General features: G+C 35.5%; 1 protein-coding gene across 1 annotated transcript in view; it reads left to right on the top strand.

Annotated features, from left to right (window-relative positions):
- LOC144978788 (DDB1- and CUL4-associated factor 7) overlaps positions 1-15532 on the top strand; it is a 24852-nt gene extending 9320 nt beyond the window's left edge. Inside the window, exons 3-8 of the mRNA XM_078925275.1 lie at positions 1699-1797; positions 2849-2962; positions 3970-4102; positions 10097-10248; positions 10659-10776; positions 11772-15532. Of these exons, the coding sequence (XP_078781401.1) occupies positions 1699-1797; positions 2849-2962; positions 3970-4102; positions 10097-10248; positions 10659-10776; positions 11772-11944 (789 nt within the window). The 3' untranslated portion in view covers positions 11945-15532. The remainder of the gene's footprint in view (positions 1-1698; positions 1798-2848; positions 2963-3969; positions 4103-10096; positions 10249-10658; positions 10777-11771) is intronic.
- The last annotated feature ends 1251 nt before the right edge of the window (positions 15533-16783 follow it).

Here is a 16783-nt window from a genome sequence, read left to right as displayed (position 1 = left end):
TTATATTTTATACGTCATAATGCAATTGCTTTTGGAACATTACTTGATTTAAAACAAGGGATATTGGGATGATTATAGATCTCAATAGATTATATTTCGTTTCCAGAAATTCCTGTTTAAGCATTGAAATTATTCGGAATTGTTTCTGAAATTTACGTGAGCCAAATTTTAAGTTGGCGTCTCTGGTCAACTTGAAACAATGGGAGGTGGGCATTAGTGAATCTGTGAATAAGGGAGATGTGGCGACTACCACTACTACTACAACCACCACCACATCATCATACCTACGACTACCATTACTACAACCACCCAGTTTTTGAAATTCCTCCGAGTGGTGTCAGAAATTGCTGCGAGACACATTTTGGATTGCATCACTATATTTTAATGAAATTTAAATTTATAGGTTATTTTTGCATGGATGCTTCTTGATCTTAGCGCTGAAAAATTTCCTCCTTTTTAGTGACCAGTCATTCTCACCCCTGATTCATCTTGAATTCAAGTCTTAAATTTATAGAAATAAAGTTACATGAAATCTTAAAAATGCAATTGATACCACCTCTCAGATATGAAGATTTTTAACTCTTCTTCCTATAAAGTTGACACATTTGAATTTCTTAAATAAATAAAACAATTGTTCATTGTTTGCTCATCTTAACTAATTCAAGTCTACCAGTTTATATAGGAATATTATCTTTTTTAAAGATCATTTTTTGTTTTTATACATGGACTTGGATTTAAAAAATTCTTACTCATGTCAATTGTCACATTTCACTCTTAATGGAACAAAGCCGGGCTAACCATATGTCAGTATGTAAAGAAAAATTTAATAGATTTTAGTCTGCAGTAAATGAATGCATTCTTATTTCCACCTATCTAGACATTGAACAGTTTAACATGATTACAAAGGGGACAAAAATCATGATTGATAATAATCGTTTGATAGTTTTCGGCAAATTATACATTATTCAGATTTGGAAAGACACGGGGGGGGGGGGTCCTTATGTTGTATTTCTGAAAAATTAAAAGAACAGCTCTGTATAATTTGATATTGTCCCATGAGCTGTTGGTTGAGTTTTTGTCCTTTGTTTTACAGAAAGAGGTGCTTCCTGATCTCTTGGCCACTTCTGGTGATTACCTTTGTGTGTGGAGGGTTGTAGTATTTCTGAAAAAGAACAGCTCTGTATTATATTATTTGATATTGATTCATGAATTGTCGCTCAAGTATATTCCATTGTTCTATAGAAAGAGGTGCTTCCTGATCTCTTGCCCACTTTTGGTGATTACCTTTGTGTGTGGAGGGTTGTAGTATTTCTGAAAAAGAACAGCTCTGTATTATATTATTTGATATTGATTCATGAATTGTCGCTCGAGTATATTCCATTGTTCTATAGAAAGAGGTGCTTCCTGATCTCTTGGCCACTTTTGGTGATTACCATCGTGTGTGGAGGGTTGTAGTATTTCTGAAAAAGAACAACTCTGTATTATATTATTTGATATTGATTCATGAATTGGCGCTCGAGTATATTCCATTGTTCTATAGAAAGAGGTGCTTCCTGATCTCTTGGCCACTTCTGGTGATTACCATCGTGTGTGGAGGGTTGTATTATTTCTGAAAAAGAACAGCTCTGTATTATATTATTTGATAGTGATTGATGAATTGTTGGTTGAGTTTGTTTTTGTTTTTTCTTTGTTCTACAGAAAGGGGTGCTTCCTGATCTCTTAGCCACTTCTGGTGATTACCTTCGTGTGTGGAGGGTTGGGGACTCTGAGACTAAGCTTGAATGCTTGCTTAACAATGTAAGTTTATCTCCATTACTGACTGGCGTCCTTTTTAAACAAGGATTGGCTTCTTTCTTTCTTTTTAAAAAAAAAACTTTTCGTCCTAGATGTTCATTTATATTTAGCTTTCATATAGAAGTGATGTGGTTGCTTCATACAACAGAAAGTAAAATGGGTATCTATATGTAATTGGTTTCATGGGTGCCAGTTTTCCGGTTCATGCCGGAATTCCGGTTTCGCGATATCTCGGAAGTCAAATACCTCCGGTTTCAGAGTTTTGAGTAAAATAACCTAATAGCAATTTCCTCATTTTGTCAATATGTTTGCCATGTAATCATTTAATAATAGTATAAAAACGGTGATGAAATAAGAGTAAAGTTTAGGCCGCATTTCAATAGGAACATTTTCAGGTTTGGCAAAGTGTCGAGATTATAGTTTCAAGTTTCAGCACTTCTTCCTGCTGGCACCCATGATTGGTTTTGATAATGTGGCTCTTGACACATATTATCTTTATTGTCCCATTAGAAAAAAAATATTTCTTTGATCTGCTTGTTTCTATGCAAAATGCATTTTGTCAGTTTTATTAGCGAAACGTATTGTGCATAGAAACAGCTGCCTTGGATGAAATGTGAGGGGTTTTTTTTTACTCATTTAATATGCTCTGAATTGTTAATTAAATTTATAGATCACTCTTTGAACTACAGGGCATCCATCAATAATTATATATATATAATATATATATATATATATATATATATATATATATTTTATATATATATATATGTTAATGGTTCCTGGCGCATTTTTTGTTTGGTTTGTTATATTAAAAATAAAAGTTGTACTTCTACTCAAATATGCTTACATACAGGCAAGAAACGTTTTTACTTTAGATGTCAAATTGTATTTATTCTCATTGTAGAATCCTTCTACCACATTCAATTTCATTTACTTTCATTTTTAGGTTTCAATACCATCTTTGTGAATTTATTTATATTTTAATTTTTAAAAATTTTCATTTCTTAGCTAGTCCCTGTTTCCAATTCACATGTGTTTTGTGATTTTGTTGCAGAATAAAAATTCAGATTTCTGTGCTCCCTTGACATCTTTTGACTGGAATGAAGTTGACCCAAATTTGCTTGGAACTTCTAGTATCGACACTACTTGCACAATTTGGGGCCTTGAGGTCAGTTTGTCTTTGTCGCACTCTTGCATATTATGTTTTTTTGTTTTGTTTCTGTTTCTTTTTCTGTTTTTGTTTTGTTTTGTTTTATTTTATTTTATTTTTATTTTTTTTTGGTTTGTTTGTTTTTTAGGGAACAGAATTTTTTTTTTTATCACAGATTTGCAAGACAACAGAGAGAAATGTTGTACATATCTTTTGATTATGATCCAACTGATGAATCATAATTGATAAAAATGAACAGGGATGGGACTTGTCCCAGTGATTATGGAAATTCAGTAAATCTGCACTATTAACTATAAATGTTTATAGTCTTTACATTCTACTGCTTCTAAATGACACTCATATTATTTAGGACACTAACATTAGCCGAGAGTCTTCTGTTATCTTGTCAAATTTTTTATAAGGTTTGTTCTTTTTCATATTTATCAAACACAGGCCGATAATTTGTTAGGTCAAATTTTTTTTTTCTTCAAATCTGGTCTCATTCTTGGATTAAAATGTCACAAGCAAATAGTAATGTGAATACCAACCTCAGACCTTTTTTAAGTTTTACACAAATTTGTAAAATCTTTCTCTTTAATGGTCTCCTAAGTGCTGATATGACCTTAAGCCTTAATATATATGAAAACGGAAGAATTTATTATTTTTACAGAGAAGGATTTTTTAAATTTATTTTTTCAAATAAGATAATTATGCCACAGATGAATTATTTTTTTTACTTCATTTAGTCACGTGAAGAATTTTTAAAAATTTCCTATATTCGTCCTCGACGGAAATTATTGTTTAGTGTCTATTTTGGGACTTGAGAATAGACTGATAGTCATACATATATTAGTGCTGTGCTGAAAAGTGAAAAATAGGGGTTAATTTTCTGTGATGAAGAGTAGAACTAAAAAAATGCCCCTCTGCAGGTCTCGATATCTGTTTCTCCCGGGTGTGTGGGCAATTTTTTATCCATTTAGCCATTCATGTCCTTATGACTTAATTATTTTTTATTTTTCCTACAGACGGGTCAAGTCTTGGGTAGAGCCAACATGGTATCTGGTCATGTGAAGACACAGCTCATAGCTCACGACAAGGAGGTCTACGACATTGCATTTAGCAGAGCTGGTGGTGGAAGAGATATGTTTGCAAGTGTTGGTAAGTTGAATTTTTAAAAAACCCAAAAAAAAAAAAACACTGTCTGTTGATCATTTTCTCCTATTTAGGGAATTAAATTAGATTACTTCAGGTTTTCTATAGCACCAGTATCTGCTTTTTGAAAGTGTTCAAATGAACTTTACATTTTAAAGAGTAAAATATGAAATAAAACCATAAACTGTGACAGAGATTCAAAGTATGTTTCACACCAGAAAACAAGTTTGATCAGTGGCCTGTGATTGCTGGTAATGCCTGACACATTAGAGTATAAGTATTTATTGACAAAGATTTTCCTAAATATTCGAATTCGGCTTTCATTTGACATTCGACACGAATCCATTTTTAAAAGAAATATGATGGGGATGTTGTTCTCTTTGTTTTTGTTATCAATCTTGCAGATAGATTTATTTGTGATTTATATATATATATATATATATGTGATGTCGCGCGACGGTTCAGTCCGGAAGGTACATCTAGCTGAACTGAGAAAACGGCCATTATTTTTTAAAAGTGACTAAAATAGTCAAAATGCGTTTTTTCAAATTTTGACTTTTTAAGGTATTTTTCTATCATAAAATCGTACCTTTTTCATTAAAAACCGTCTTAAAGTATATAAATTTAATCTTTAAAGAGAGGGATGTAAATCTTTCAGAATTTTTCTGAATTCAGAATATTTCAATTCATAAGAAAAAAAATGAAAATAAAAAGAATATAAATAAATCAAATTGATAAAACAAAATATTTTAACAAAACGTATTATTAAATACTACTGTAATATAATATGGTGCATATAGGCCCAGGCATGACAAGCACTTTCTGTGTGCACTGAAACACTCCACTTGCTGTTTGGTGCGGAAGAGGTTATTTTCACTACAAACGTGATAACGTTATTTCCAGGCCATGAATTCAGACAGAAAATTTCTGACTGATTCTGAACTACATGGCAGTAATAGAGGTTTTTCAGAAAAAAAAAATCTGAAATTTTGTTCGGTAAATAGCCACTTTGGCTACATATCGAACATAATGTATAAATACCACTACCGGATGTTTTGTTTTCCTTTTTCGCAAATCAATGGATGCTTGTTGAAGTGTGGCGGAATTTGTGAATTTCTTCTTGGTTGAAACCCGAAGCTAAGTTGATATTTTTAGCAAATCTATTTTGTTACTGTCGCATGTGTTTGTTTTAAATTTATGTTACATTGATTTCTCTGGTTTTGGATTCGTAATTCTGATACTTAGATAAGATTCTAGAAAATTCTAGGACGATCCAATCACGTTGTTTTGTTTGGGTCTTAGTAAGAGAGTGAACTTACAGAATCAATCACAATCAGTCAATCAGATCTCGGCATCGGGTGATTTTTAAACTGAGAATCCTCAATCTTTATTTTAGATTCACCACTTTTCTTCACTTTAGTTCTTTGTAGTTATAAATTTAGACAGGCGTTTTTGAAAATGGCATCAACAAAGGTGACTGAATCAAAATCAAAACATCGATTTGTTGATAGACAATCTCCTATTGATGTTATAGATGTAACATCAACAAACAAATTTAGATGGGAATGGTTATCCCTTAAAGACAATCTGGGAGATTTCTTTTCAAGTTACATAAGAAAGATAGAGAAGGATGGGTTTGCATGGTGTTGCCTTTGTAAATCTGAGATTAAATATAGTGGAGGTGGTGTTCGATGCCTAAAAGTTCACTCTAAAAGTAAATCACACGAACGTAACAGAGCCATAGATATTTCAAATCAAAGACTCCCAGCAGCCATGCAAGCTACCAGAGACAAAATAGATGGAACATTTTCATCTTCTAGTTTGACAACATTGCCTCTCCCATATGGAGCAGCTCCTAATTTAGATAGTTTAGGACTTGCTAGGGAAGACTCCACTGTGCCTACTGGCCCCAGGCCAGTTTCACAAAAGGATAGAATTACTCACCAGGAGGCTTTCCTGTGTTCTTTTATGGCCGAGCATACTCTACCTCTTACCATGGCACCTCACCTTATTCAATTTGCACAGGAATTAGCAAAAGATCAAAAATCATTAGCTCAAATGCACATGGAGAGACAAACAGCCACTTACAAGCTCCGCTATGGGCTTATCTGAACTGGAGCATGTCCGCCTGGTCAAAGTCTTGCAAAATAGCCCCTTTTCACTTAATATTGATGAATCAACTTCTAAGGGGTCAAAAAAGAGAGTTCTTAATGTTTTAGTTTGTTACTATTGTAGTCATTTGAAGAAAATGTGTTGTGATTTATATGCTAGCATTGAAATGACAATTGTAAATGCAGAGACAGTGTTTGAGGCTGTTAGGAACCAGTTTTTAAAAGATCAGATACCTTTTACAAATTTGATTTCAGTGCTTTCTGACTCAGCTGCTTATATGAGGGGCTCATTAAATGGCTTTCAGACTAGATTAAAGGAAGTTGCACCTCACATCATTGATATTGATGGAGATGTTTGTCACCATATTCACAATGCTGTGAAGAAATTCACATCAATTCTTGATAGTAAGGGGATGGCTATCAGGCTCTTGGATGATTTATTTGGTGACTTTGATTATAGTTCAGATATACGAGATGACTTAAAGGAAATTTGTAGACTGATGGAGTTGCCAGAGCACACTCCCATTCAGAGAGCTGGACATAGATGGATGTCAATTTATGATGCCTCAGTTAGATTCTTAGAGATAAAAGATGCCCTTACAATTTTTTATTCAGTTTGGCTCACTGTAGAAGAAAAGAAAGAACAACAACAAAAAATATCTGCTCTTCTTAGACATGTAAAGAAAGACTCTAAGACTAGGATAATGCTCATTTTACACAGACTTAAAAACAAAAAACTTACACCAGCAGGTAGGGAGAGAAAAAGGAGGATAGTTTGCAAACTCTTTATGAAATCAAAAGAAAGTTTATTACTAGTTAATACCATTGTCAGCATTCTTCCTCTCTTTAAGAGTTTCATTCTTACCTTTGAAAAGAAAGAGCCAATGGTGCATCGACTTTTTGATGAGGCTGTGTTAGTTTTTAAGACTTTTTTGACTTGCTTCTTGACTCATGAATATGTAAATGAGTTTAGTAGGGACATCAGCAAAATCAGCATTGATTGTGATAAGATACATCCTTTGAAAAGAATTTATGTAGGTGATGCTACTCAGAAGATTTTAATTGACATGGATAGTCAGGAAGCAAATGCATTCAGGAAAACAGTGCTGTCAGCTTTCAGAGAGACAGGGAAATATCTTAAGTTCAAGCTTCCCATTACCAATAAAAACTTAGCCCTCCTTTCAACAATTGATCCAGAATTATGTGGTCATAGCAGGGCTTCATTAGGCTTACAAGATATTTATGATTTATTGCCAACCATAGTCAAACCTGAGGATAAAGATACATTTTCTACAGCAGCTTCCACCCTCCAAAGTGATACCAAATTTATTTCATCAATAAAAGAGAAGAAATTAGATAGGTGGTGGACAGAGGTGATATCAAACCCCCAATATGAAATACTAGGTCCGGTAATAAGAGCTTGTCTTTCTATCTTCACAGGGCCTAGAGTAGAATCATCTTTCAGTGTAATGAATTATATAATCACAGGCACAACAAACAGATTAGATGTAGGGACTTATGAAGCCATCCACAAGATTAAATACAAATTCCTTAAATGTGAAAAGAGCTGTGCAGAGTATTTCCATAGAGAAGATCCTGTACATAGTCCTGTCGATTCAGCCCTTTGCTACTACATGCAAACAGCTGGAAAGAGAATGAAGACTAAACATGAAAAGCCAGCAAAGGCAAAAGTTTCAAAAATTAAAAAAGTATCAGTCCATCAAAGAGCAGATGAAGTAAGGATAGCAATAGAGCAAAATAAGCCACTGGTCCATTATCTAAAACAGAAGAAAAAGAAATTTCAATGCCTTCTTTGAAAAGGAAATTTGTTGATACTGATGTTTGTAGTAGTAGTAGTAGTAGTTGTGATAGTAGTAGGCCTACTTGTAGTGGTGGTAGCAGTGATAAAAGTATCATAATTAAACAACCATCCAAGAAGATGAAATCAGGTGATGATCTTAGATCTTTCTTTAAAGGAAAGTAGAAATCTCCACTTCATCAATAGGTCTTAGTTTTATGCAGTATACATATTATCATAGTGATAAATTGGCTACACATACTCTACTAGTTAAAATTAGCTTTTTACAAATACATCTGTAGTTTCAATTTTTTTAAAAGGAGTGTGCGAGTTGGTTTCAGAATTTTTTTTCATTTGCCATTTACATCCCTGTAAAGAGAGTATACCCTGTTTTCACCCATTGAAAGAGGGATCATTTTGACGTCGTTGATGACTCTTTAAGCTTAGCAAAAGGATGCCAATCTGGTAACTAATAACTTTTTCTCAAAGGGGAACTCCATTCCTGCCTTCGCAATGCTATTTTTAGCCCATTGACCCCATCTTGTGGTCAAATTATAACCCCGAAAGAGGGTAGTCAAATTCCAATTATGTAAACAGAAGTAGGCCATTGCATAGTTACCAACGGAAAACCCCTTGAATCCTTCTCTCTCATTGGTCCTCGGGATCACATGGTCATAAGTTATGCAAAATGGCCGCTTACGCTGCACGATTGTTGTTAGAGTTGATGTTGCAAGAAATTCAAAATCTTGCTTCATTATAAACTGAATTTTATGAGATATTTTGTCAAATGAATAATTTAACTTGTTAGATTCAGCCGATAATTGTATTGAGCTCGTCAGAGGCGAGGAGATTGTGGTGTTGTGGGCGTGAACGTGATCGTGCGCTTGCCTCGAATGATTCACTGAACGAGTGTTGACTGGAGATGGGAGGATGGAATGTGGGGATGAATAAAATAAAGAGATTGTGGATAGACAGATAGATATAGATGGTTACCAGGGCGGGAGGACGAGATAAAATGAAAAGATTGACTATGGAATTAAAGGGATTGTTGGAACAGGGAGGAGACAGATAGAGAGAGGACGAGCGGTAAAGGAGAAGGAGTGAGAGACGGGGGGAGAGAGGAAGACTAACAGAAAAGAGTTAATGGGCAGACCGATAGTAAAAGATAGCTATAGTGAATAGGACGAGACAAAATGAAGAGAGTGATTATGAAATGAAAAAGAGAATGATGGAACATGAAGTAGAGAGAGAGAGAGAGAGAGAGTTATGGGAAAGAAGGGAGGAAGAGGAGAGAGAGAGGGGGGGGGGGGGGATGCAGGCGGATGTTGAAAATAAAAGAAAAAAAACGAGTGGGTGAGGACTCTTTCCTTTTTGAGTGCAAAGAGCTGTTACCACCACCTCCTACCCCCCCCCCCCCCCCCCTTCCCAGGAACCTCCCAATTTCAATCTTGTATAACTCAGCCAAAAAATATGATATATTAATGAAACAGGCATCAAATTAAAGAGTAAAGAATGGTCTATTCAGAAATACCAAAAGGTCCAACTGTCCAAAATGTACCTTCCGGACCAAACCGTCGCGCGACGTCACATATATATACATATATATATATATATATATATATATATACATATGTTGTTTTTTTTTTGTTTTTTTTTCTTTCTTGAATATATGTTTTGTTAGGCTATATGACAAAAAATATAACAGTTTGTTCTTGTTATTCTCTTCCATCCAGTGACATGCAGTAGTTTAGCCATTTTGTTTTTCAACAGTTTTGCACATTGCTCAGAGCTTTGATGAGTTGGGTGGTACTTTAGGAATAATTAGCGAATTGTGCATACTTTGTTAATACATGCATGATTTCTTTGACAGCACTTTCGCAACACACAAAATTGTCACTGGTTTCTCAGACCAGTGAGTCGAAGCAAATGCTTTTTTATTTCAAAAGATTTCAAATAATACCGTTTCTGTGTCCTAAATTAATAGCAATTAGAAAACAAATTTTTTTCTATTTTTAAACCTGTTGTGATTACACACATTTTCACCTTTTTTCTAATGCAATATCTTTATATTTTGAATCTTGTATGGTGCAGGTGCTGATGGCTCTGTCCGCATGTTTGATCTCCGTCACCTGGAGCATTCCACCATAATCTACGAAGATCAACAGCATCTACCCTTACTACGTCTGGCCTGGAACAAACAAGATCCAAACTATTTGGCCACCATGGCCTTGGATGCCGTGGAGGTGAGAGATTATACTATGAAAGAATTTCTGGCTTATTGGCTTGTATACTTGAGGGTGGGCTGTGGAAGTGTCCACTATACTATCTTTGTATTTTATATTGGCATCAATGTGAACCAAATTGAATTTCAATCTCTTTAGACAATACGGTCTATCATTATTATTATTATTATCATTATCATTGTTGTTATTGTTATTATTGTAAGTGGAGAATGTTGTCTACCTATTTGACTGGGATGACTTAATTTGATAAGCATATGATTGGTTATATTCCTTCTGAGTTAAAGAGTTATATGATTTTTTAAATGGTTGCAGTTATATCATTACCACTTATTTCTTCATAATGGTGTTATGTCCATTGAAATCTCTCATAATATCTCAATTCATATTTTATTGCATTGATTATTAACCAGATAATCATTCTGGACGTGAGAGTACCATGTACTCCTGTGGCAAGGCTCAACAACCATCGTGCTTGCGTGAATGGGATTGGATGGGCTCCTCATTCTAGTTGTCACATCTGTACAGCAGGTAAGCAGTACCTACAGTAAAACTTGTCGTTTTATACAAAACTGTTGTGTATTTCAGACTTTGGTTAAAGTTGAATTTGATTTGCACAGCTATGTGGTCTAGTGGTATGACAGTCGCTTTCTGGAATCGACCCTCACTCTGCGCATAGTTGAGTCCTTGGAAAAGGCTCTTTACTCACATTCTCTCACAGTCCTCATGGTGATGGCATCTTATTTTCTAGCCTAAATAAATTTTAGTCGTCAATGAAGATCATCCATCCTCACTCTTTTACGTCCCTTAATCTTTAAAATCTGCCTATACATCTGTTGAAACAAAAGCAATAAGAGTGCTGATCTTTTAAAATACGAGGTTTGAAAACAGAGGGGGAAAAGAGAATGCTCCCAAACTTTATATTATACAAATTTTTTCCATGGAATATGGTTATTTGTAAGAACATTTTCTGTTTTGAGATACATGGTAGTTGATTACCGGTTATCAGTTTTTAATTAAATGTAATTTACGAAACCGAAGTCAGTTCTCAGTGGAAGTGTAAACCAGTCTACCAGAGGACTGGATATTTACCCTGTGTCATTGATATTCTAGTTTCACGGTGATGGCATCATATTTTCTAGCCTAAATAAATGTTAATTTGTGTCGTCAATAAAGATCATCCATCCTCATTATTTTACGTCCCTTAATCTTAAGAATCTGCCTTTACATCCTGCGACTTAAATAGTCTTGCCACCTTATGGTTCAATATGTAACTAATTCATAATGAGTCCTCCGAAGGACTGGTACTGGTACATACACACATCCAATGAGTTTGGAACTGGAAGAGTAGAAAGTGGGATGTCACGACTTCTCTATCCTTAACAGTAAGTGCAAACTTTTTTTTTTTGAAATAAGAAAACGGCTTTATGCAGGCTTTTTTTTTTTTTAAATTTTAGGAAAGGATATAGATAATTGTCATTCTTAAAAAAAAGATAACTTACATGTTTCCACTAAATGCCCTCTAGGTGACGACTGTCAAGCATTGATCTGGGACATTCAACAGATGCCGCGTGCAATTGAAGATCCTATCTTGGCATATACAGCTGGAGGAGAAATCAACCAGATTCAATGGTCATCGACGCAACCCGATTGGATCAGTATTTGCTACAACAACTGTATGGAGATTCTACGCGTCTAGAGTCTAGATCACATGACAATGACATAAGACATAATCGCTCTGCTGCCAATTGCAAATTAGTTTTTACTTGTAAAAAAAATCAAAGATTTTAAATAAAATCAAATTCCCTTTGTTCATCCCCAAGGGGGAATTTGTCTTTAGGGTCTATTCTAAGGGAAGTCTGGAATAAACCAGGCATCAGCCGCAAAGTAAGCTAGGGTGAGATGATTTGCTCAAGGTCACACAACGTAGCAGATAGTCAAACTCTGTACCTTTTGACTACAAACAAGGTTGCCAATTTTCCATATATTTTCCGGGTTTCTTAAAAAAGTAATTGCTTTTATGTGAAACCCGCCGAAAGCCATAGTCTCAGGTTCACTCCCCACTGGTGTACACTTCCCTGAGTCTCAGGTTCACTCCCCACTGGTGTACACTTCCCTGAGTCTCAGGTTCACTCCCCACTGGTGTACACTTCCCTGAGTCTCAGGTTCACTCCCCACTGTTTGCCTACTTTCAACAAGGTTGCCAATTTTCCATATATTTTCCAATCACCTGCTAATTGGAAAAAGAACGAAGTACAAAATGTCTTTTTACTGGAGTTGAGCTTATAATAATTCCTTAAATAGGAGGAAATGGTCAGCAGAGAGTGTTTTTAAAAAAATTCCACTAACCAACACTTGCAAGCATATATCTCTTCCACCACCAGCTCTGCTAAGGGATCCCTTTCAGAAATGGATCTGTCAGTGTGTTTGAGTAAAAGTCCAGTAAATTTTTGCCTCCTGAATCGGCAACCCTGAGTACAAAGCAAAGACCATACCACGCTGTCCCAGGTTTGAAAGTGGCTGTATGGATTCATGGTCGTGTTATATTTTCTTTTAAGGGGTGTGTCAGATGATATATTTGTATTCCATGGACATAGTGTCAGTGGACACCTATACTAGGATAAACAATTATTCTGATACTTGGGGAAATAAGCAATTCCAGTCTTAGCCTTTGATGAATCCAGAATCGAGATTGATGTTGTGTGAAAAATCAAAGTTGATCATTAATCATTATGTAGCTATTTTCCTTAATATTTAAATTAGATTAAATATTTCATGCATTTTCACTTTAATGACACAGGGAGTTGGGATAGGGAATTGAAATTCTAATAATTGCGTAAAAGACTTAGTTCAGTTTTAAGATTGACAAATATTTTTTAAAAGGGGGCAGTGTGGCTCAGCAGTACAGTCTTTGCTTCGTACCCGAAAAGTACAGAGTTCAATCACCTGCTGCGGCGCTGTGTGACCTTGAGCAAGTCACCTCCCCCTAGCTCAATTTGCGGCGCTGCACTGCAGCTGGTGCCTGTGTTATTCCAGTCTTCCCTTGGAATAGACGCTAGAGACAAATTTCCTCCCTGGGTAATTTTTATTTTATTTATTTATTTTTTTTATTTCCTCTGTCTACCCCAAAGTTGTTTTGGTTGATAGTGATTAAATTAGACGAAAAAAGAAAAAGATGTTGATTTGCGGGCACTTTCAATGATATAGAGACAGAGACTATGCTCTGGCTTTGTGCTTATCAAAACCTTAAAGGATAACTTTTTATATGTCTTTTTGAAAATTTGTGGCATTTGGCAGCAATGCAGACAGATATTCATTTTCATTTGTATAATATCATTTTATTCGATTATATGTTATGACCACTGTTTGTAATCTTGTCCAATTGAATTTTTAGTAATAATAAATGCTCACAGGCCCTTTACAAGTTTAAGAGAAGTCCATATGCACATACCCTCACACGCATACACACATTGTCAGTTGTAAGCAAAAGGAATTATCAAACACATCTACCAATACACACTCTGAGAGAGAGGGAGAGATATATATATATAGAGAGAGAAAGAGAGTATATTTGACTAGTATGTTCTAATTGGTTGTGAGAATGTTAAGTATATTATCGGTTGTCATAAAGTTGAGTTTAAACTTAACTACAAAATGCACGTAGAATCAGTTCGGTTTCTAAATCCAAATCAATCTGAAAGATTTAGTTTATATCATAGACAGTTCCATATTTTTGGAGTTGCATGGGGAATGATCCACCAGCTAGAGCATTTCATGGAATAGGAACCTGGAACAAGAGCTCAATCGAGGATCTCGTCAGTCAATGTGACCAAAAGTGTTTTGGGTCACAACTATATTTCAGTAGAAGGGTCTGGCGTTGTATATAGACTTCATATTGAATGCATTCATCATCATCATTGCCTTTTTCACCCTGGGTCAGGGTATAGGCCACAGACAAACAGTTTCCATCCTTCTCTATCCCGAGCTAACTTTTTAATCTCATTCCAGGTCTTACCACTTCTCTGTATATCAGCTTCTTTAATTCTTCTCCATGTTCCTCGTGGCCTTCCCCTTGATTTCTGCCCTGAGGGTTCCAGTCCAATACTTTCTTTGTTATAGTGGGGAATGATCCACCAGCTAGAGCATTTCATGGATTAGGAATCTGGACCAAGAGCTCAATCGAGGATCTCGTCAGTCAATGTGACCAAAAGTGTTTTGGGTCACAACTATATTTCAGTAGAAGGGACTGGCGTTGTATATAGACTTCATATTGAATGCATTGGCTGACTGAATTGGGGCTAATGGAGGCCATTGGCTGACGAGGTGAATTTGTTTTTCACTTTGCTTTTTTGGTTTCCTCTTCAATAAGGAATCTTGGGGTCTGTTTTGATTCATCACAAATTACGTAGTGTGCATTTTGAATGAACGGTTCTCTCCTAATAAAACGTTGCAAGACCAATGTTAAAATAATAGCACTCGCTGTCATTTGAAGAACTAGATTTAAAAATAGATTCACCATTGATTTTTTAAAGAGTTTGAAAAGTGTGTGCTTGCACATTTTAAAAATGTTACACCCGCATATATCCTATGCAAATTCTAAAATTCAAGCCCTGGGTGGGGATCCTGACCTCCCATAGCGGGCAGGGAGGTACACACTGTGTCTTCTATCCCCTTATATCTGTTTTCCCAACATGCTTTCTGTCTTTGTCTTGGAATGAGATTACTTAGTTTTTTTCCTGGCCCTGGCTGGGAGGGAAACAGTCAAATGCATAGTTATTGTTATGGGAGATGATATTTTTTTCCTTGTAAACTATCTCTCTGTTATGTATTAGTATATTTGTTATTTTTTAATGTATAATGTAAGCATTTGAGTGTGTTCCTCTTTGTTGGATTTTGTTCTTGTGTCCGGATGAGACTTATAGGTGATCTCAAACTAAGTACATTGGTGATATGCTCTTGGAATTTACATCTGATCCCTATTTGTTCCCTGTTCCCTATGTCTTACTTTCTCTTGGATGCTTCAATTGTAATTCTAGAACGTTTTACTATCCCATTTTCTTCCTTTTTACTGGCGCTGATATAACCTAAATGTGTTGCAAGTGCCGTAAAACCCTTAATAACACAAAACCATAAAAATCAAGCCTGGACAGTCCTAGTTTGTCTAAAATCTAATACTAAAAGAATTAAGGGTGAAAGATCTTTTGCTTTTGTAGTCCCACAAGTTTGAAACTACTTAGATACGTACATGGAAATAAACATATCTTTTTAAATTGTAAATAATTTTAAAGAATTGTAGTTATGTGTGACTTGGTCTTTGTGTGTATGTGCTTGATGTTTTTTCATTTCATCACTTCTATCATTTTTTACCATGTAAGGCACCTAGAACCTGTTTGTTTGGGGTAGGCTTTCATCTTAAGGAAAAAGTCTGTATGTTCCTACATTTTATGTGTAAACATCAAGTCTTTTTTGCTTACGGCACCAGTAGTTAGATCTGCTGATTACAACTTCGAAAATTTTGTTGAACTGGCTTTTGCGAATTTTAGACCCCGACAGGAAATGTGTATAAAGATCGTTAATCCAATATAACTTTTTGAAAATGAAGTTCTGGTGTTAGTGCTAGTACATAAAGGATTTTACAGCATCATTTTAAAGCACCATGGACAAATTGGTAATTTTTAAAGGTAGTACTAGTAAAATAATGTCTACTGAAAACTACAAATTTTTCCATTTTCAAGTCGGCGGGTCTGCTGAGCAGGGTGCTATACAAGTTTATAATCAATGGTGGGACCTGAGAAATTCAGTCACATTGTGAAAATGTTCAATTTTAATTGTGCATATTCTGAATATTGGTGGACTTTAGAGCATTTTAATATTTATGTCAAGCAAACCGGATGATTTCTCATGAAGTTGTGGTCATTTTTAATGGGTGTGGGTGTAAAAACTTTAATTTTGAGAACTGGCTTCTAAAGTTTGATAACGTGGTAGTCAATTAATCAAGCATCTCCACATTACAGAACATTTAAAAGAATGGATTCGGACCTTTGATGTTTGTAGAAAATGTTAATAAACAAAAATTATAATTTTTTTCTCAGAATAAGGGGATTTTCAGGGGAGTTGATCTGTCTCAACAGTACAGGTGGCTAAACACTTATCTCTTTTGGCTAGGTAGTCATTTAGAGCCATTTGGCCCATAGAGCCGGAATTTATCCTGGTTTCTATAGCGTAAAATAGACAACAGCAATTGCTTTCTATCCTTTGGATAGGATACTAGTCTATCGCAAAGTACTTTCCACCAAATCTAACAGACTAAGCCAACCATTCACTGCTGGGTGGACAAAGGGGTCAGAAAAAAAAATACCTCGACTGTGCCCGGGATCAATTTTGGTCCCTTTGCTTATGAAGCGAGTGCTCTACCAACTGAGCTATTGGGACCTCCCTGTGGCGGGTTTTGTGTTATTTTTGTGGGATCGAGTCAAACCGATAGCTCAATGGTATGGATTCGAACTAGTATGCGCGCTATGGCTCTCGTTACCAGCTG

Source organism: Berghia stephanieae, chromosome 8, assembly GCF_034508935.2.
Source record: "Berghia stephanieae isolate SIO BIC M18660-M18661 chromosome 8, UCSD_Bste_1.3, whole genome shotgun sequence".
Taxonomy (NCBI): domain Eukaryota; kingdom Metazoa; phylum Mollusca; class Gastropoda; order Nudibranchia; family Aeolidiidae; genus Berghia; species Berghia stephanieae.
The sequence above is the reverse complement of the archived record's forward strand: the minus strand, read 5'-3'. Positions and strand labels throughout refer to the sequence as shown.